Raw genomic sequence first — 22,382 nt, 5'->3', positions numbered from 1 at the left:
GGCAGGTACCAGTCCCTCCCACCAGGAAGCCTACACAAGCCTCTTAGCCTCATCCACCCAGGGGCAGACAGCAGAGCTAGAAGAACTATAACACTGCAGCCTGCGGAACAGAAACCACAATCACAGAAAGTTAGACAAAATGAGATGGTAAGGGAATATGTCCCAGATGAAGGAACAAGATAAAACCCCAGAACAACAACTAAATGAAGTGGAGATAGGCAATCTACCTGAAAAAGAATTCAGAGTAATGATAGTAAATACGATCCAAGGTCTCAGAAAAAGAATGGAGGCAGAGATCGAGAAGATATAAGAAAAGTTTAACAAAGACCCAGAAGAACTAAAGAACAGAGATGAACAATACAGTAACTGAAATGAAAAATACACTAGAAGAAATCAATAGCAGCATAACAGGGAGAAGAACAGATAAGTGAGCTGGAAGACAGAATGGTAGAAATCACTGCCACTGAACAGAAAAGAAAAAAGAATGAAAATAAATGAGGACAGTCTAAGAGACCTCTGGGACAACATTAAATGCACCAACATTTGCATTATAGGGGTCCCAGAAGGAGAAGAGAGAGAGAGATTACCTGAGACAAATGTTGAAGAGATAATAGCTGAAAACTTCCCTATCATGGGAAAGGAAACAGTCACCCAAGTCCAGAAAGCGCAGAGAGTCCCAGGCAGAATAAACCCAAGGAGGAACACACCGATACACATAGTAATCAAACTGACAAAAATTAAAGACAACGAAAAAATATTAAAAGCAACAAGGGAAAAACCACAAATCATGTACAAGGGAACTCCCATAATGTTATCAGCTGATTTTTCAGTAGAAACTCTGCAGGCCAGAAGGGAATGGCACAATATATTTAAAGTGATGAAAGAGAAGAATCTACAACCAAAAATAATCTAGCAAGCAAGGCTCTCATTCAGATTCAACAGAGAAATCTTTACAGACAAGCCAAAGCTAACAGAATTCAGCACGAACAGACCAGCTTTGCAAGAAACGCTAAAGGAACTTACTTCTCTAGGCAGAAAAGAAAAGGCCACAACTAGAAACAAAAAATTAAAATGGAAAAGCTCACCGGTAAAGGCAAACATACAGTAAAGGTAGAAAATCATCTGTACACAGATATGACATCAAAACAACCAACAGAGAGAAGAGGAGAGCACAAATGCAGTATATTGGAAATGCATTTGAAATTAAAAGACCAACAACTTAAAATAATCTTGTTTTTATACAGACTGCTGTATCAAAACCTCACGGTAACCGCAAACCAAAAATCTACAATAGATACACAAAAAAGAAAAAGGAATACAAACATAACACTAAAGTTAGTCATCAAATCACAAGAGAAGAGAACAAAAGAGGAAGGGAAGAAAAAAACAAATCCAAAGCAATTAAGAAAATGGCACGAGGAACACACATATCAATAATTACCTTAAACGTAAATGTATTAAATGCTCCAACCAAAAGACATAGATTGGCTGAATGGATACAGCAACAAGACCCATATATATGCTGTCTATAAGAGAACCATTTCAGATCTAGGGACACATACAGACTGAAAGTAAGGGGATGGAAAAAGCTATTCCATGCAAATGGAAATCAAAAGAAAGCTGGAGTAGCAATTCTCATATCAGACAAAATCGACTTTAAAATAAAGAATGTTACAAGAGACAAGGAAGGACACTACATAATGATCAAGGGACCAATACAAGAAGATATAACAATTGTAAATATATATGCACCAACATAGGAGCACCTCAATATATAAGGTAAATACTAACAACCATAAAAGGAGAAATCAACAGTAACACAATAATAGTGGGGGACTTCAACACCCCACTTTCATCAATGGACAGATCATCCAGACAGAAAATCAATAAGGAAACACAGGCCTTAAATGACACATTAGACCAGATGGACTTAACTGATATTTATAACGCATTCTATCCAAAAGCAACAGAATACAGATTCTTCTCAAGTGCACATGGAACATTCTCCAGGACTGATTACATACTGGGCCACAAAGCGAGCCTTGGTAAATTTAAGAAAACTGAAATCATATCAAGCATCTTTTCCGATCACAACACTATGAGATTAGAAATCAACTACAAGAAAAAAATTGTAAAAAACACAAACATGTGCAGGCTAAACAATGTGCTACTAAACAACCAATGGATCACTGAAGAAATCAAAGAGGAAATCAAAAAATACCTAGAGACAAATGAAAACGAAAGCACGACAATACAAAACCTATGGGACGCAGCAAAAGCAGTTCTAAGAGGGAAGTTTATAGCAATACAATCTCACCCCAGGAAACAAGAAAAATCTCAAATAAACAATCTAACCTTACACCTAAAGCAACCAGAGAAAGAAGAACAAACAAAACCTAAAGTTAGTAGAAGAAAGGAAATCATAAATAAATGAAATAGAAATGAACAAAACAACAGAAAAGATCAATGAAACTCCTTTGGTTCTTTGAAAAGATAAACAAAATTGATAAACCTTTAGCCAGACTCATCAAGAAAAAAAGGGAGAGGGATCAAATCAATAAAACTAGAAATGCAAAAGGAGGAGTTACAACGGACACCACAGAAATACAGAGGATCATAAGAGACTAATACGAGCAACTATATGCCAATAAAGTGGACAACCTGGAAGAAATGAACAAATTCTTAGAAAGGTACAATCTCCCAAGACTGAACCAGGAAGAAATAGAAAATATGAACAACTAATTGCAAGTACTGAAATTGAAACTGTGATTAAAAAACTCCCAACAAACAAAAGTTCAGGACCAGAAAGCTTCACAGGTGAATTCTATCAAACATTTAGAGAACAGTTAACACCTATCCTTCTCAAACTCTTCCCAAAAAATTGCAGAGGAAGGAATACTCACAAACTCATTCTATGATATGAGGCCACCATCACCCTGATACCGAAACCAGACAAAGATGTCACAAAGAAAGAAAATTACAGGCCACTAACTGATGAAGATAGACATAAAAATCCTCAACAAAATACTAGCAAACTGAATCCAACAACACATTAGAAGGATCATACACCATGATCAAGTGGGATTTATCCCAGGGATGCAAGGATTTTCAATATCTGCAAATCAATCAGTGTGATACACCACATCAACAAATCGCAGAATAAAAACCATATGATCACCTCAATAGATGCAGAAATAGCTTTTGACAAAATTCAACACACATCTGTGATAAAAACTCTCCAGAAAATGGGCCGAGAGGGAACATACCTCAACATAATAAAGGCCATATATGACAAACCTACAGCTAACATCATTCTCAATGGTGAAAAACTGAAAGCATTTCCTCTAAGATCAGGAACAAAACAAGGATGTCCACTCTCACCACTTTTATTCAACATAGTTTTGGAAGTCCTAGCCACAGCAATCAGAGAAGAAAAAGAAAGGGAATCCAAATTGGAAAAGAAGTAAAACTGTCACTGTTTGCAGATGACACGATACTGTACATAGAAAATCCTAAAGATGCTACCAGAAAGCTACTTAGGCTCATCAATGAATTCACTAAAGTTGCAGGATACAAAATAAATACACAGAAATCTGTTGCACTTCTATACACTATCAACGAAAGATCAAAAAGAGAAATAAACAATCCCATTTACCATCACATCAAAAAGAATATCAAGGAATAAATCTACCTAGGGAGGCAAAAGATCTGTAACTCCAAAAACTGTAAGATGTTGATGAAAGAAATTGAAGATGACACAAACAGATGGAAAGATATACCATGTTCTTGGATTGGAAGAATCAACATTATCAAAATAAGTGTACTACCCAAGGCAATCTACAGATTCAATGCAATCCCTGTCAAATTACCAATGGCATTTTTCACAGAACTAGACCAAAAAACTCTTAAATTTGTATGGAAACACAAAAGACCCCGAATAGCCAAAGCAATCTTGAGAAAGAAAAACAGAGCTGGAGGAATCAGGCTCCCTGACTTTGGACTATACTACAAAGCTAAAGTCATCAAAAGAGTATGGTACTGGCACAAAAATAGAAATATAGCTCCATGGAACAGGACAGAAAGCCCAGACATAAGCCCATGCACCTATGGTTAATTAATCTTCAACAAAGGAGGCAAGATTATACAATGGAGAAAAGACAGTCTCTTCAATAAATGGTGCTGGGAAAACTGGACAGCTACATGTAAGAAAATGAAATTAGAACATTCTTCAACACCATACACATACACAAAAATAAACTCAAAATGGATTAAAGACGTAAATTTAAGACCAGATACTATAAAACGCTTAGAGGAAAATACAGGCAGAACAGTCTCTGACATAAATCGCAGCAATATCTTTTTTGATCTGTCTCATAGAGTAATGGAAATAAAAACAAAAATAAACAAATGGGACCTAATGAAACTCAAAAGCTTTTGCACAGTAAAGGAAACCATAAACAAAACAAAAAGACAACCTACACAATGGGAGAAAATATTTGCAAATGATGTGACCGACAAGGGATTAATCTCCAAAACTTAAAAACAGCTCATGTGGCTCAATATCAAAAAAACAAACAACCCAATCAAAAAAAATGGGCAGAAGACCTAAATAGACATTTCTCCAGTGAAGACATACAGATGGCCAAGAGACACATGAAGAGATGCTCAACATCACTAATTATTAGAGAAATGCAAATCAAAACTACAATGAGATATCACCTCACACCATTCAGAATGGCCATCATCAAAAAGTCTACCAACAATACGTGCTGGATAGGGTGTGGAGAAAAGGGAACCCTCCTACACTGTTGGTGGGAACTTAAATTGGTATAGCCACTATGGAGACCAGTATGGAGGTTCCTTAAAAAACTAAAAATAGAACTACCATATAATCCTACAATCCCACTCCTGGGCATATATCTGGAGAAAAACGTGGTTTGAAAGGATACATGCACCCCAATGCTCATTGCAGCACTGTTTACAATAGCCAAGACAGGGAAGCAACCTAAATGTCCATCAACAGATGAATGGATAAAGAAGATGTGGTAAATATATACAATGGAATATTACTCAGCCATTAAAAAGAATGAAATAATGCCACTTGCAGCAGCATGGATGGACCTGGAGATTATCATACGAAGTGAATGAAGTAAGTCAGACAGAAAAAGACAAATATCATATGATATTTATATGTGGAATCTAAAAAAATGATACAAATGAACTTATTTACAAGACAGAAACAGACTCACAGACTTAGAGAACGAACTTATGGTTATGGGTATGGGGTGTTGGGGAGGGATAGATTGGCAGTTTGGGATTGACATGTACACTGCTGTATTTAAAACAGATAACCAACAAGGACCGACTGTATAGCACAGGGAACTCTGCTCAATACTCTGTAATAACCTAAATGGGAAAAGAATTTGAAAAAGAATAGATACATGTAAAATATATGTATGCAATATAACTGAATCACTTTGCTGTACATCTGAAACTAATACAACATTGTTAATCAACTATACTCCAATATAAAATAAAAATTAAAAAAATAAAGTGTCTATAATTCATGTCTTCTTTTAATTATTTAATTTGCCTAAGTAGCCAGGTTTCTGTTATTATTATATGTAATCTTGATTTTGTTTTATAGAGCTGTTTGAATTAAACATACCAAATGGAACACTGAATAATTTGAAGGGAGTAAAAGAAATACAGAGGATTTCACTGTATTCTGTGGTGCGTGAAAATGCACTGCTCTTACATAACATCTAACTGTGCCTGGGAGCTAAGAAAGAAGCAAGAGCTTTCTTTAGCACCACAATCATGCCAGGGTTCTCAACTGCATCATACTCTCTGCTACTGGGCAAGAAACAGTCTTGACATGGATTCAGAAAAAATACCCACTTAGGGGTAATTTGTAATAACAAGAACAGTGCGTACCAAGTACCTACACATAACAGGAATTCAATTTTTCTGATGCAGAACCAGAGGTTCAGAGAGATGAAGCAATCTGCCCAAGGTCATACAAATAGCAAGCAAGTTCCTCAGGGCAAGGGCTGGGTCTTAGTTATCATCCTATCTGGAGAGCCTCAGATGTAGGATGCAATCACTGTTGGTGGGGTGCTTGTGTCTGACTTTTAATGGCAGAGGTTGTCTTGTTTTGTTTAGTTTTTAAGTTGGTTTAGTTTTTACGTTGGTTTAAGAAATTAGCACTTGTGTGCTCACTCTCTCTCTCTGTTGTGTTAGGATGGGGCAGTTCTTAAAATGAGAGGTTGATCCAGGAGACGGTTAAAATTACTTTCACTCTAAGTTACATTGACAACTTACAGGGTAATCATTTTTAAAGGATGTGGTACATTTATTTTTAAACTGATGACCTCCCTGAGAGAAACAACTATCTTTCTTGTGATAGATGCTTTATCATCAAATCCTTGTAAGTAACAATAGGAGGGGGAAAAAAAAAAGACTGTGTTATATAACACAGCAAAATGGGGAGACTTCCTGGGTTTTTTTCCTCCTTCTATTAAAAACAAACGACAACAACAAAAAACAAACACCTGCCTGGAGTCTGGAGTTAGGCCCAGTTGATTTTTTTTTTTTTCCCTTGGGATTTCACCTTGGTGAATGCTTTCACCAAAGATATATGACACTCATGGTTTCACCTTCTGAAATGAGACTTGACAGCTGTTCGACACCACAGAGCAACGTTATATAACTAGGCAGTTCAAGAGGCAAAAAAGAAAACCACATTGAAATGAGTTTGGTGAGTGGGTTGGTGGTTAGGCAGAGTACACTTTCACCAACATAGAAAATAGTCAATGGCAAGGCCACGTGAACAATTATCATTTTGTAAATGCTCCAGATTTTTCCTACAATAAATCTCTGAACTGGACATACTTACATATCACAGGCGGTGACCTTCTAAGTGAGCATTTGTGGGGGAGAGCACTGCTCCTGCCACAGAGTCTGAATTCTTTTAGGGATGTGCCCGGAAGTCAAGTATGACCCCTCCTTCTCTTTTTTATAATGCCACCCCACAGAAACATTTTTTAACAAAGAGTAATTTCAATGGAAAGAGTCAAATCCTTTTGAGAGTCAAAGACTTTTGACCTTATTAGCAACTCTAAAAAAACATCTAATGCAATTCACTGTCCAACATGAGCTCTTCCTGAGCATAAATATTTTACTTTTTTTAAACAGTGAGGCCAAGCTCGTTTTACTTTTTAGCTCCAGAGAAGGAAGCAGGCTTCTACTGTTTAACATGCCTCTTTAAAAAAAAAAAACAAGTATCTTTAAAACAGCGTGGGTACCAAGCTATGAGTCACAGTTGGTCCCATAGTCAGTACTTTCTGGTTATACAAAATTTGCTCATGAAAGTCATGTGTTAAATTAAAATTGAGAAATTACTGGAAGACACAACCAAAAAAAAAAATAGAGAATGTGTTTGTTTATGCAAATCCTTGAACAGCTCTACCCTTTGCTTTTTATCAATATTGACAGAAAGCATGTACAATGAACTTGACTTAGCACTAAAATGGCATCCCTAATAGGTCAATCTGTTCCTGCTTAACATACCAGAGGGATATATTTTAAAATCTCAGCCATTTCTAAAAAGTTTGCAGTTTCCTGCTTAGGAACCTAAATGGCTATTTTTGAGACCGAACATGCACATAACTTGATATTTGCAAAAGGATGTATTTGGGGTCATTTTCCTGATAAAAATCCTGTAAGACCAGGTTGTATATCATGCAAGAAGACACTGAGGACTAGTACCTGCATGGACTGTTTAGGTTCATAAATGGAAGAGGTGGTTGAGACTGGATGCACACACTGAATGGTCTCAATTTCATTTTACATCAAAGATACTGGTTGAGAGATCAGGTCTTTAATAATATGTTTAAAGAGGGAAAAGAAAACTCTATTTGGTTTACCTTGAAATATTAGCAATCTTTACACAGCCCATACATTTTGGAATGTACCCTTTATCCCCAAATAATCTGAAGTTCATAAAAATCTTTTTCACTATGGAAAAAGCAGAGCATATTGGGGGCTGGGTATTTAGCATTTGAGTAAAATTAATGCTAATGTTAAAAATCGGGATAAATTGCAAATTTGGAATGAAATGTATTACTACAGAGCCTGGTGCATTCTATCTGCTGAATAAATGTTGAATAAATTAATAAATAAAAGGAAGATCAGGGTTTCCAGCTTTATCATCTTTTGAAAACAGATACCCGCTAACATCAAAACTAATGCCATTTTCTCTACACTAACAATATTCATGTCTCAGGAACTTCATCATAAAGTTGTATAACTATTGGGAAGTTACTATAGAAATGCTAGTGCATCTACCCATGAAGTGTAACTGGGTCTCCTTACGCACAACCTCACATTGTATGTTCTCTGAATTAGGTTGCAAAGGACTGAACTTCAAGGTCTTATATCATGCTAGAAATACAGGCAAGATCTACACACAGCTTGAATCAACACACACACACATCTTGATGAAAAATGATTAAAGTATAGTTGGTACAACACAGTAACACAATAATTAAAAACTACACACACACACACACACACACACACACGCACACACACAGTGAAAGAAAATCCTCAAAAAGTGAAGAGAAGCTGCTGGTGTCAGCAGCCTAACGGTCCCATGGTAGCCATCCTCCTTTCATCATGGTCAATTCATTAGCAGAGGAGAAAAGACAGAAACTATGGGAAATGCACACCATCTGCTCAATCCAGATGCAACAGCACATGCCTCTTATAGCCAAAGCTTTTTACCAGAAACGGAAGGAGATAAGATCTAATCCTCTCACAAAATATCCCACGAAGGTAGTTAGATGTATTTGCATCACAAATAAATATAATGCCAAAATCATTATTAGATGAGATCTTTTAAATATCAGTCAAGACTTTTACCACTCAGTATACACTGATCAAACAGAATACTAAATCAGCATCAGAGAAAATGGGGTTGGATTCTATCACCTTTATTAAGCTATTCCTTAAAAAAAAATCATGCTTAAAACATCTTCATTCCCTGAATAGCAAGAACATTTTCGTCCAGTTGTCCTGGTTTTAAAAAGACACACTTTAATATTGTATATTTCAAGTAATGTGCATTTCCTTTCTTATAAGAAAAGGTTAAAAATAAATATTCTTACCTTGAAATTGTGAACCTTTTCATATTTTGGAATTTGCTCGTTTTCTTTCAGAGTTGCTCTTCTAACAAGTGATGTCAACTGCGAATAAGCAAAGAGTTTCAGAGGTTGCCAGATTGTCACAGACGACTTTTGAGAACCCAGTTTCATTCCCAAGGCTGCTATCAATAAATCTTGCTGACGGCCCTCTTGTTTTGATTTGTGAACTGTAGCTCTATTAGTTTTCCTACCCGACCAAGACTCTTTGGATGGCATTTTGGAATTCACAGGAAATAAAGAAAACCTATATTGATCTGTGTCTGTCGATGAACTCTGTTCAGCTAACAAATGAGCATTCTGCCAGCCAGCACAGAACCCTACCCTACAGAGAGCTGCAGAGAAACATCACGGAGAGGTGGAGGAGGATGATGAAGCACTTCTTAAAAAGAGGTCGACTAACCAGAAAAATTCTTCTTTCCTCCTTTTTTTTTTAAAGGGCTCTATATTTAAGCTTCTGAAAACTTAAGAGTCTGAACAGAAATAGAGTCGATGCTAACATACAAAACATTCAGCATTTCTCTATCCTTTTTAAAAAGCCATGCAATTTTGACAAATGACACATTTCTAAAAGCTTTCTTTTCTAGCCAATATATTAATGTCCATCCTGAATGAAAGATGCCTACATACTGCCTGCAGTCAGTTTCTAGCAACTGACACCCTGTGAAGCCCCTGGCAGAGGATGGGGGAGGGGAGGGATTTGACAAGGAAGGCTGGATTAGACTGGTCACCGTAAGAAAGGAGATAACCAATGAAAACCAAGCAACAGTATTTAAGTACTGTATTCCTCAACTCGCTGTCTGTTTCTCCCTCCTCTCATGTAAGATTTTCTTGCTGGCTCAAGGCAAAAAAAAAAAAATTAGTGGGAAGACAATGAGCACTGAATGAGTCATGCATCATTACAAAATGGATTTTTTTTTAACCTATTAAAAGTAAAGGAAAGTTAACACACACAGCACTAGGTTTTAAAAAGAACGCACCACTGCCAGGTAAATTATCAAAGGCTGATCTATAATCTACCTTTGTTCATATGGACTGAGGTTAGTTAACTAAAACCCCATTTTATTCAAGATGAGCAAAAGCTGATAAGTATTTTGATGAAAAAGAAAAGGAGTATAACTAGTTATCATTCTATTTTCACGGAGAGCAAGAAGCATGCACATAATGCTGCCAACACCCTGGGGCGCTCAGTTCTGACTTCCTACCGTGAGTAGTTTTGTTCTGGATCTATGCTTAAATAGGTCCAACCACTATTTTCATTCTTAGTCTCAACATTCTTCATTCAAAGAGCTTCAGGCCAGGTCACAGTGCAAGCCGGTTGGGAATAATTCCTCATGTTCAGAGGTCCCAGAGGTAGTGTAACTGTGCTTGTTGGACCTTAGGTGTTTGTTTGCTGACGTAGAAAGGCGGGTGCTGGGCAAGAGGCTCAAATCCAGCTCCATTTAAGAGCAATACCTATACAATACTTTTTTACTAAGGTGCTATATAAGCTTAAGTTTTCTCATATTAGTTCCTTAAACACCTCCCATCTGTTTCCTCATGCTATAGTAATTAAGTTTAACCCATTATGATCCTAAGGTTACACTGTATTTAAAGAATCTAAAACTCTATATTGAAATGAATTCAGTCCATTTGCTTAGATAATTGCAAAGATTTTATCTCAGATTTCATAATCTACAGGGGTTATGGGCCCAATGCAGATTCTAATTTAATCAGGGCATGAAGTGGTCCTTAAGCCATGCTAGATATTGATGATACTGAATGACTGATTTTCTAAACACCCCCAAATATTTTGAGTATATAGTTCCAACTTTTAAAACGGTTTATTCTTTTAAAAACATTTCTAAGAAAACAGAAGGCAAAAGTTAATATTTACATCTACAGATGTTTCATTTCCACAAATTTATATCCTAAGGTGATTAGTATGAGACAAAAAAAATTTTTTTTCCCAAGAAGAAATACAATGGAAAGAACTTTCCTTGCCTAACCTAAAGTACTCTTCAGCTTAGACTTAGTTTGTCACATGATGACTAAAAATATAAAGGCCAGCCAACTCTTCAGTCACATATAACCTAAAGTGAAGTTTATCTGATTCTCAGTGGGCCCAGAAAAAAACAGATTCTAAAGGCAAATTTAACAGTAATTTTTTTCTCCACAACATTTAACACTGAATGTTAAAGTTACTAAGATAAAGAAAACAATCACCCATGTAACCCAAGTAACTTTTTTTTCCTGAGTATTTCGGATCAAGGTCCTTTATTATAGATCACCCCAGTCCTTCAGCTGTAGTAACTAAAATTCAACCAAAGCATAAAAATATTCATGGTAGATTTATCCAGAAAATTCATGGCTGAGTAAAAGTGAACATTTTGTCACTGAGAGGCCAGTTCTACTGTAGACTCTGCAGAGTCATACTGTCTTTCCTGAGTAATTTTTCTACCTAAGCAAGAAATACTGGAATAATTACAACTTGGGCAACTATCTAGGGCACTAAGGAGACAGGAAACAATGGTTTAGGATGAAAAACTTCTTAGCTCCCCTCAGGTGGCTGGGGGTTTGGTCACTATTACACCTCCATAACTGCAGCTGCATTTCTGCATTAATTTTGAGGAGCTCTCAAGTCAGAACTGCTAACTCTCGAATTCAGAAACAGTATCAATGTTCTGACATGCCAGACAAATGTATACCACACTTCCTTATATTTTTTCTGGCCATATCTATCTACTTAGATAGATACAGCATCTATTAATTATGCCTATTGTTCATTGATTATTAGGCACTTATGCTCTAAGCACCCAGCTAAGCACTTTACATACAGAATCCCATTAATTCCACAGAAAAATGTCTATGAGGCATATACTATCCTCATTTTATAGCTGGAAGAACTGAGGCCTACAGAAGTTAACTTCCCAAAATGGTACAGCTGTTCCGTTAGGTGGTGGATAGGAGTTAGACTCTTAAACACTATGCTGTATCCACTCAAATGAGAAAATGAGAGGACACCATGCAGTCTGAGGGTAGTCTGATTCTATTCAAGGTGGTTTCTCCATCTTCTCCTTTCATATTGAAGAGTAGCAACAGATAGTAAGACACAGTAAGCAATGAGTAACAATGGATGGTAAGAAAAAGTAACAGGCACTAAGATATCTAGATCTCAAGTTTACCATGCAGAACCTGCAGTAGGAAATGCAGCCCTCAGGCTCCATTCAGACACGCCCTCCTTCATGATGCCTTTGACCATTTGCGGCAATTAGACGTGACCTCATCCACCTGTGAATATCGGAGTCCTTCACTTGTTCATTGATTATGAGATGTATCACCTTCTACCTCATATCACAGTTGCCTGTGTACCTGTTTATATAGAACTGGGTCTTACACATCTTAGTATAAAGCCTGAATCTAACACAGTAGCTTGTACAAATAAAGGTTCAATAAATAAAAATAAAACCAAATGAAGGCAGCTATTTTTACTGGGGGGCAGTGTGTTATAACAAAAAATTAGATTTGAAATCACAGACACTGAAATCTGAATCCTGACCTTGGGAGATTTGTTTGCTGCCTTGGTTATTACCTCATTTACATACTACGGACAGTAACACTTATCTTACAGGTTACTACTGGGCAGTGTAGAGGGGATGATATGTAAAAGAGGAAAAGACTACAGACAGTGAGCGCTCAATAAATGGTACTATTACAGGGCGCTGTACCAAACACTAGCTGCAGGGCACGCTGCGTAGTATAAGACATAGGCTCCTGTCCAAGGAGCTAGCAGACTAACCTGCTTTTGGTTTATACATACAAACATGCCTAGAAATGCCTGCCCTTCCCTTTGTATTATGGTCTCTACCAAATTCCCCCAATTCTAGTTCTGATCCTATCTCTTAAAAGGCATAGAATGACACCTAATGTTAGCTGAGGGAGCAGGGTTGGGACGGGGTGAAAAGGAAAGATTATCAGCATAGGAAGCCAGGAACAATGTGCGATACTTCATATCGTTGTTCTATTTCTTGGTCATATATCCTGAGATGTGTTGTATAATGGACATTTTATAGACGAAGAAACACTCACAGAATGAATTGCTCAAGGTCCCAGTCAGGAAGTGGAAATTCTGTGGTCTGAATCCCTGTCTTTTGTCCCCAAAGCCTGGCAGATCTTTCTGCTACCTTGTAATGAGAGTAGGAGATAAACCCGAGTTGTCAGAGATAGAGCTCCCTCATATTCTGGTTCTATAAAAGAGAAGAAAACGGCTTCACTGGGTGGGGGTCTGAACTGGCAGGGTACATGTCCCACGAGGTCATTCTAGCTAGAAACACCAGCAGTATTTAGCTTTTTATTCTGACTGGGAATCTTTGGCCTGTCTTGGACCTGACTCTTCCCGTCCTTCATACAGATATCACTTCTGTATTGTTTGCCTGGATGAGGGTAACTGGCCTGGAAAAAGAGATGGGGAAGGAGCAGATTCCACAACGCTCTCTGTTTCTACCTTTGTCCATACCATCTGTAGTACAGAGAAGAGGACTGGGAAAATAATGGGGGGGAGGGGTGTCGTGTGAGGAATAAGGAAAAGAAGGGGGAAATAGGTGACCTTGGAAAGGAATGCATTTGCTATTTTTCGAATAAAGAAATTTCCACCACTGACCCTACTACCCTGTTGTCTGTCTAGTAATAATACTGGATTTGTACTGAGTTAGCCTCTAATTTTCACCATGTGTAGCACAACAGGATCATGGGCACCAGGGTCAGACAAAATCTAAAATCACATCCTATTGGCTGTGGTGTGTCCTTGGTCAAGCTACTAATTTCTGTGTTTCCTTATGTGTAAAATGGATTAGAAGTACTTACGTTACAGAATTATTAAGAATTAAATAAGTATTTTGCATTATTCCCAGCACAGAAAGTAATCAATAAATAGAAGTTTCCCCTCCTTCCCTTCCAAGACCCCATCTTTCCAAGATCTTTCCAAGATTAGTATAACATGTGACAGTGATACACATTAAAGGCCCAAGGCCATTGTCCACACTGTCCAAGCAGCGTGAGCTTCAGGTCAAATTGTAACCAGGTGGTTTAGGGACACATCATAGGCATCACCGTTCTGCAATTTTTAACTTACCCTGTCCTGGTAATCTAAACCGCTGGGCTCAAACTCTGAGTAATCCCTGTCCTCTCCTCCTTCCTGCCTCAAACCCTGCTTACAGGGAAGGGTCTTATCAACTCACTTACACTAAGGTGCAAATGACTGATTACACTTCCTTCTCCATGAATAACTGGTTTTTAGTATGGGAGCAAGACTTAAGCCAAAAGAATAAATCTCCAATTACTGAATGTCAGGACACACTAATAGTAAGAGTGTTCTCTAGGAAACTGGAGGGACCTCAGGCAAACAGCCACCTCCTTTGTAACTTCATGATGACATCACAGACTCATGATCTCAATGCCCCAGTTAACTAAGCTAAATCAACATCCCATCCAAAAAGCACCATAAAGGATTGTTATAGCTGGCATGGCCCTGAGGCTCCGGGAGATGAAGAATAGCTGGATTTACTTACGACTGGGTGATCTGAGTCACTGGTTCAGGTTTAGCAAATCCTGCAATTTCTATAAAATGTTAAAATTGAGATATAAACACAGCTCTTCCACTATCAAAATCTGTAGATCCAAGCAAATTCAGCTCACTCTAGATACACAGATTATTCATACATTTGTCCCCTGAATTATCATTTGTAACCTAGTTTCGCACCATTAGAGCCAAAAGTAGAATATATTCAAGGTACTTAACAACAATATGTCAGCTTACATTTATTAACTGACAACTACATGGCACTATACTAGTAAATGCTATACATGTATGATGTAGTTTAGTTGTTAAAGCAATAGGGCAGGTGTCACTTTATAGATAAAGAAACAGAAGCTCAGAGAGATTAAGGTCACCTAACTAATACGTGGTGAGAAAAGGAGTTGAACCCAGGTCTACGTGACTTCAAATTCTGTGTCTTTCCTCTAGACTCTCCTGCCCCTCATATTACCTATAGTTAACATGCAATTTTGAAAGGCTATCATTTGAATAAGTTTCTGGATCATTTATATTCTAATACCTCTCAGATCACTAGCCAATTTAGTACTGCTTATATTTAATTTATAGCATCTTTCAGATTCATCACCTCCTCAAAATTTTCAAATGCATTTTAAGTCAAACATTAGAGATTTCTATACAGAACTCTATAAATTCCTTAAGTTAACATTGGGATAAATAACTTTTTATGTTGCATAGGAAACTCTTAAATCCGGCCAGGGCTCTAAATTTTTATGCTCCTGGCATCAGTCACATCATAATTCCTAACTCTCTTCATTACATAGCTGCCCTAGCATTAACGTAATGTCTCTCTAAACAGATAACAACAGGCACATCAATGCATTCACTTCAGTGTATAATAAATTTACTCTATATTAACACTCACACTACCAAACTCTGTACATTCTAACATGTTCCCTGACTTACATGCAATAATTATAGACAGAAAACCTTTGAAAACACAATGCAAACAAAAAAGCACAGCCCAGCATTCCTTACCCTTTCAAGAAACAAGAAACGATCAACTTCTCCAAGCGACAGTTGGAGGAAGGGTTTTGCACACCAGGCCCAGAGAGGAGGGGGCAGAGTGGCACACACCCTGGTTACCAAGCCTGGTTCTGACAGATACCAACTAAGTCACTGAACTTTTTTCTAAGTCCCAGCTGGACTAAATGAACTCCATGGTCTTCTTTATATTTTTAACAGAAATTCAAAACGAAAAAGGAAGGTTCACACTCATTTAGCACATAGGGATGTGAAGATGTGAGTGTGTCTAAGTAGGAAAGGCCAGCTTGGCTATGAGTGAGTCCCTTCAAGGTAGCTCTGGCTAATTCACTACAGGCTTTTGTGTGGTACTCAGTTTTGCAGGCTCAGAAACTTAATTTGTCAGCAAGGAGATCATGTCTATTTCTCAAGGGGAGAGAATGACATTATAATACGAAGCTCATGAAACTGATAAGTAAAAGCAGAATGATGGCTGTCTAGTTTATACTAAGATATGAGATATAATTATCAGAAAGTGGGTGACCAACATGTTCCTTTTGGGGCAGCATATCTACACTGGAAACAAAAAATAATCAGGAAGCAGATGAGAATGGAATCAGACAAGTGGAGTGTGTTAGATGAACTGAATATTTAATGCATAGAGTTAAGACATCCTTTGAGTCCTCTACAATTAGGATGGCCCTGCCACAGGACTAGAATGTTCAGTGCCCATTTAGTGAGAGGCACCTTCATTTTCAGTCAGTGCTTAGATGGGCATAAGCAGCTCCGAGCTCTATGAGTCTCCTTTTTCCAGGTGTCTATGATGATTTTGCATATCTCTGTCCAAATATCTCAGGTGGTGATCTTAAGGTTAACTCATAGGACACAGTCTTATTTTTTCATTTACAAGTTCTTAATGGATACTAGATTGTAGCCCTGGTGTATTGATAATTTATATAATAGGTACTTTGGGAAGATAAAATAAAATAAATGGCAGATGTTTTCCTGCCCTGAATCGTGTAACAAGTTAATATATACATGTAATTATATATAAAATTACATAATAAGAGTAAAGTATTCTACTCTAACACACTCCAGTATTTGGCCATTCGCAGTGATGGTTGTATGATGATGATCATAACATTCTTTCTCGGTTCTTCCGAATGAAAAGCTGAAACTGGCCCCCAAAGGAACTTTTTCTCAATTTTCCCCCCTAAGTGAAGTTGAGGGCTAATTAGGGAAATATGTCATTACCTTTTGGTTTTTGTTTTACCCCAAATTTTGATACTTATTACTTGCACAACTTAAAGAAACACTTCTATTGTTCTGTAACAATAGAGGAGATGAAATTAGAGAAGCTCTAACACTATATCAACAACTAGAGACTTTAAATTCAGTGCAAAACTCTGGGATCATAGATGTTTTCACTTTTTCAGAGAGCTTTTCATTGTAATATACATATGGAAGGTACAATTAAAAAGCAGACTCAGATTGACATTAGGAGTATTTTCAGATTTTAAACTGCCATTAGAGGTTATTTCAAGTTATTGCAGTTCAGTGAACATTTCACAATCACCAATTTAACAAAAGCAAGCCAGTGAATCAGAATAAAAGCCAGGCACTGTATTTTCAGTTTTCTCATTCTACCACTGACTTCAACTCATTAGGATAAGACGAAGTCTATGTGATGTGGTTCTTTTAAAAAGGACCTGCTACCGAATTTCTTAAAACTTAAGTTATAAAAGCTATTTCCTACATGTGTAATTTGATTAGAATATTCCAAATGTAATTTATTTAAATATTCATTTTAAGGCTCAATAAAGATAAACATGGGCTCATGGTATAAAGTGTATTTGTGAAGTTCAACCATACTTTTGGAAGCCTATTTTTAATATTTGAAAATGGCAACGTGGGCTCACGGTATAAAGTGTACTTGTGAAGTTCAAACATACTTTTGAAAGCCTATTTTTAATGTTTGAAAATGGCAATAGTGGCCTGAAGGTAACAGATTTAACTTTCATAAATAATTTCCCTGAGAAGAAGCATAAGCATGAGAATTATTCATAGATGTGTTAATTGTTCACCTCACTGCCAAATATTGTCTTTTCTTTGTAATGACACTACCACATGGTATGTTTTACATTAAGATAATGATGTTGAAAAAGTAAAAATAGCTTGCATCTGGGCATTTTTCTAAAATAAACTTTATATCGTGTCCATAGTATTTCATCTTATGAAATTCCTGGTAGTTCAAAGGTTCCTAATGAAATTGAGAGAACAACCCCTAACTTGAATGTTCTTTTTCACAGAAGAGATAATTAGATTCTTTCATATATATATATCATACATATATATGATACATATGAAATCTATATATAATTAGATTCTTCCATATATATGTGTGTGTATATATGTGTATGTGTATACACACACACACACACACACACACACACACACACTGTGTTCCATTTGAACCTTGATATCTTATGAGTGATTTGAGGCATCTAGACCAGGCCCACAAATGATTAGCACATTAGAAAGTAAGACACAGAAAGTCAGACTGCAATCAACTTCCTGTGAGAAGGAAGAAGGAAAGATTAAAGGATGATTTAACATCTATCTTTCAGTGACATTTTAATGTATTGAGAGGGATCTACCTTGCCATTTTCCTCCTCCACAAAGGATAGGTTAATGAGAGATAATTTAAGGAGCAAATGAAGATCTTAGGTTGATAAGGTCAAAAGTTATTTAAGGCTATCTGGCCAGCTTCAGCTAGCGCTTTACTACCTTTTCTACCAAAATGTCCCCAACAGCAACCAACAGTGAACAGGGGTGTGCAGGGATCCAGGGGTGGCTCTTCAAGCTCCCCTAAATGTGCCCATATAAAATGTTTAAAATAAAAATGTTTTCGATCAATGACTACTGAGTAAAATCGATGCTCTGGGAAGATGGGTCACAGTTATCTTTAGGTTTAGCATGTCCCTGCCTAGTAGCAGGAAATTATCATCTAGTTTCAGGAAAGCAGGTTTGGGTGACTGGGGGAGTCTTACAAAATCCCTTTCAGCAGCAGGCCTGATTCTGTCACCATGGTGCACAGCAAGAAGTAATCTGTGAGGTAAATGGCTTCATAATCCTGTTCCAGTCTTACTTTACAATAGCTTTAATTACTGTATTCTTCTGCTTGTTTTGTTTAAAAAAAAAAACAACACCCAGGCCCAACTCTTTCACTGCCTCCAAATCAGGAGCACTTATTTAGTCAGAGTTTTAGATTCTACAAACTGCTTTGTCACATACACTATTTCACTGTATCCTCACGTTCCTGTTTTTCAGAATGACAGTGCAAAGGTGTTAAGGTACTTGATCGGGGCAGAAATCATTAAGCAAAGGAGCAATGGTGGGAACCCAGGCCTCCAGATTTCACACCTACCCCTCTGTCCATTCCACCTGCTTTCCTGGGACCTGGAGATAAGATTACTCAAAGTGTGAGGAAACTGACTCTTACTTTAGTAAGGCCCCAGGCTGCAAACACCCAGGACCATCAGCAAGCAGAAATATTCACAGCTGAAAATGACCTTCCCCAATTCAGTGCTAAGCCTGACAAATGGTTTACAACATCCAGAGAAGTGAGGTCAGCCTTGGTGATTAATTTCTGGCATTTTAAAAGCCTTTTTAATTATTTTGAGGGTGGTGGGTAAAATGATATGATGCTCTTCCTTAGATACATGCAGCTCCTTCATCAAATGCCTACCACGGCTTCAAGGAAAGTTACTGAGCAGCATGCCTGGTTTTGTTTTTGCATTGACTTTTCCTATTTTTTTTTTAAATGAAAACAAATCAACAAAACTATCCTCCAAACATGAATTGAGAGAGGGGTCTCTTGAGCAACTAATTAAGCTGTCTTTAGAAACAGGTAATTAAACTTTCCATTAAAATTCACCAGACAAACATAATTTACAAGGTGGAAAGCCATTCCAATCTCATGGGTAAACAATCAACTAAGGCTTGTATTTATAACAGAGATTCCAGAATGGCCAATGCAGTGAGTAATTACATAATTAAGATGCATTTTATCTTTAAAAGAATTTGAGGTTCTGGACATGTGGTCTGAAAAATTGTAAATACTTCATATAGCCCACAAATTCATTAAAAGAAAGTACAGAAATGGTCAACGCATACGTGTACATTACAGACTCTCAAATAATTTTCATTCAATAAATATTTTATTGAGTATCTACTATGTTCCAGGCATTAGTGAAACTGGTGAACACCAGAGAATAGGGCACTATGCTATTTTCAACAGGACCAGTTATTAAACAAATAGATATATATTATTGAATTAATAATAATTAAGTGGTGGATGGGTGATGTATTTTTAATCCTAAAAATCACATTTTCTTACAAAGGTGGAATTAATTCATGAAATTTATGTCTATGCCCTCTTTCCAAGCTATTTCCTGCTCTCATGGTCCTTCTGAGACTGTAACCGGTGACTTCTACACTCTCCATCCCAGCTCTCTCTTGCTCTCCTTTCCCTATGGATGTGCCTTCCTAAGCCTTCTAATGCCCAAACCACAGGGAATTTTGCTGAACACCTCATATAGTCTTTTTATCAGAAATAATGCACACAGAGAGCTGCTGTTCTATTTACAATAGCCAAAACATGGAAGCAACCTAAATGTCCATCGACAGATGAATGGATCAAAAAGATGTGGTATATATATACAATGGAATATTATTCAGCCATAAAAAAGAATGAAATAATGCCATTTGCTGCAACATGGATGGAACTGGAGATCATCATATTAAGTGAAGTCAGAAAGAGAAAGACAAATACCATATGATATCACTTATATGTGAAATCTAAAATATGACACAAATAAACTTATCTATGAAACAGAAACAGACTCACAGACATAGAAAACAAACTTATGGTTCCCAAAGGGGAGAGTGGTGGGGGAGGGATAAATTAGGAGGTTGGGATGAACAAACGCACACTACTATATATAAAATAGATAATCAATAAGGACCTACTATATAGCACAAGGATCTCAAGGAACTATACTCAATATTTTATAATAACGTATAAGAGAAAAGAATCTGAAAAAGAATATATATATGTATATGTATAACTGAATCACTACGCTATACACCTGAAACTAACACAACATTGTAAATCAACTATGCTTCAATAAAAAAATAAATTAAAAAAAGAGAGAGCTGTTGTTTATAAACTCTCTTCCTCAATCTGCCTAATCACCCTTTCCATAAAGACTTAAAACAATTTAAAAAAATTTAAACTAAACTTCAGTGTTATCTATAGTTAAGTGGTTAAGAGCTTGTCTCCTCTGTAAAAGAATCTCAGCTTCACTTACTAGTTACAGGATCTGAGGAGAAGTCTGTTTCTTCATCTGTAAAACTGGAATGATGATAGAAACTACCTCATAGGGATGAGATAATGAATGGAATATATGTAAACCCGTATCTTTAGTACCCAGCATACAGAGAGCTCTCGAAGCTCTCAAAGACCAGGTGGTGGTAGTGATGTTGACACTGCTCACATCATTAGCATCAGTCTTATCACCTAACACAATGCTTGGAACAAAGTAGGTGCTAAATGTTGAAGCAATGAGCTCACAAAGTCATGGCACATTTGCAAGCCTTGCTGAATTCTTCAGACTCATAGACAAATGCCTGTCTGAATGGCTCCAGCTTCCTGCTCTTATGATATGGTCAGAATAGATTTAATATCAATACAAAGAAAATGGCCACTTTTTAAAATGTCTTAATGGTTTTAAAAAAAGTAACGGCTGGCCAGAGGTGCACGGAAGCAGAGCATCTTAAATATTGTTTCCTCATTTGATGGCCAAAATGTATGCAAATATGAACTGAAAACATGTTAAAGAGAAAATGTGTGACAACGTAGGCATCTTAGCAACACAGCTGACTAAAGGATGAGACTGAACTGAAAGCATTTGTTGGGTGAAGAGAACAGGTGCCACCTGAAATACAAAGGATTTTTGGGATTCATGAATTGCAGTTTCCAATTCTAAAGATTGTTGAATCGTGGTTTGAATTAATATGCAGGACCAAAACAACTATTATGGGAGGAATAGTGCAAAGTGCCATGAAAATTTATGGATGAATAAAAATTCTCTGTATTGATGAGTTCCAAGAAAATGTTAGAAGGAAAAGGGAATTTGGTTATATCTACCATTTGTAAGCCTAAAGTTTGATTATTTTTCTTCCCATAAACTCAAACCATAACTTGCTGGAAAATTCCAAGATGAAACTATTTTCAAATGCATGAATTAATAAGGAAGACATTAAAATAAGTATGATGTTAAAAAAATAACTTGCCTAAAATATCTCCTCCTGCAGGATCAGCTGTAGATTTTTTTAAAGTGGATGCTCTGGTTGCATTTTTCAGTGTCAGAAATATTAAATCACGTCATCAGTTGAACAGTGTTTCTCTGTTGTTTTCAGTTTCAAAAGAACCTGGTCTTTCAGATACTAAGTATAGAATTTAATGCATTATTTTATACCAGTGGTACTGCTTTTAATGAACAACGGCATATTAAATTAGTTACTGTGGGTCACCTATTTAGACAGTTTTTTCCTAACTCTGT

General features: G+C 36.9%; 1 protein-coding gene across 6 annotated transcripts in view; it reads right to left on the bottom strand.

Moving 5' to 3' along the window:
- CHN1 (chimerin 1) overlaps positions 1 to 22,382 on the bottom strand; it is a 202,322-nt gene that overhangs the window by 42,817 nt on the left and 137,123 nt on the right. For 5 of the 6 annotated variants that reach the window (XM_082397737.1, XM_082397738.1, XM_082397739.1 and 2 more), the window contains one exon: positions 9,171 to 9,248. In XM_082397737.1, the coding sequence (XP_082253863.1) occupies positions 9,171 to 9,248 (78 nt within the window). Of the gene's footprint in view, positions 1 to 9,170; positions 9,249 to 9,606; positions 9,853 to 22,382 lie in introns of those variants that run through there. The other variant, XM_082397742.1, reaches the window with a different exon arrangement.

This window comes from Balaenoptera borealis (genome assembly GCF_965194805.1).
Source record: "Balaenoptera borealis genome assembly, chromosome: 6".
NCBI lineage: Eukaryota > Metazoa > Chordata > Mammalia > Artiodactyla > Balaenopteridae > Balaenoptera > Balaenoptera borealis.
This window is presented reverse-complemented; position numbering and strand designations above follow the sequence as displayed.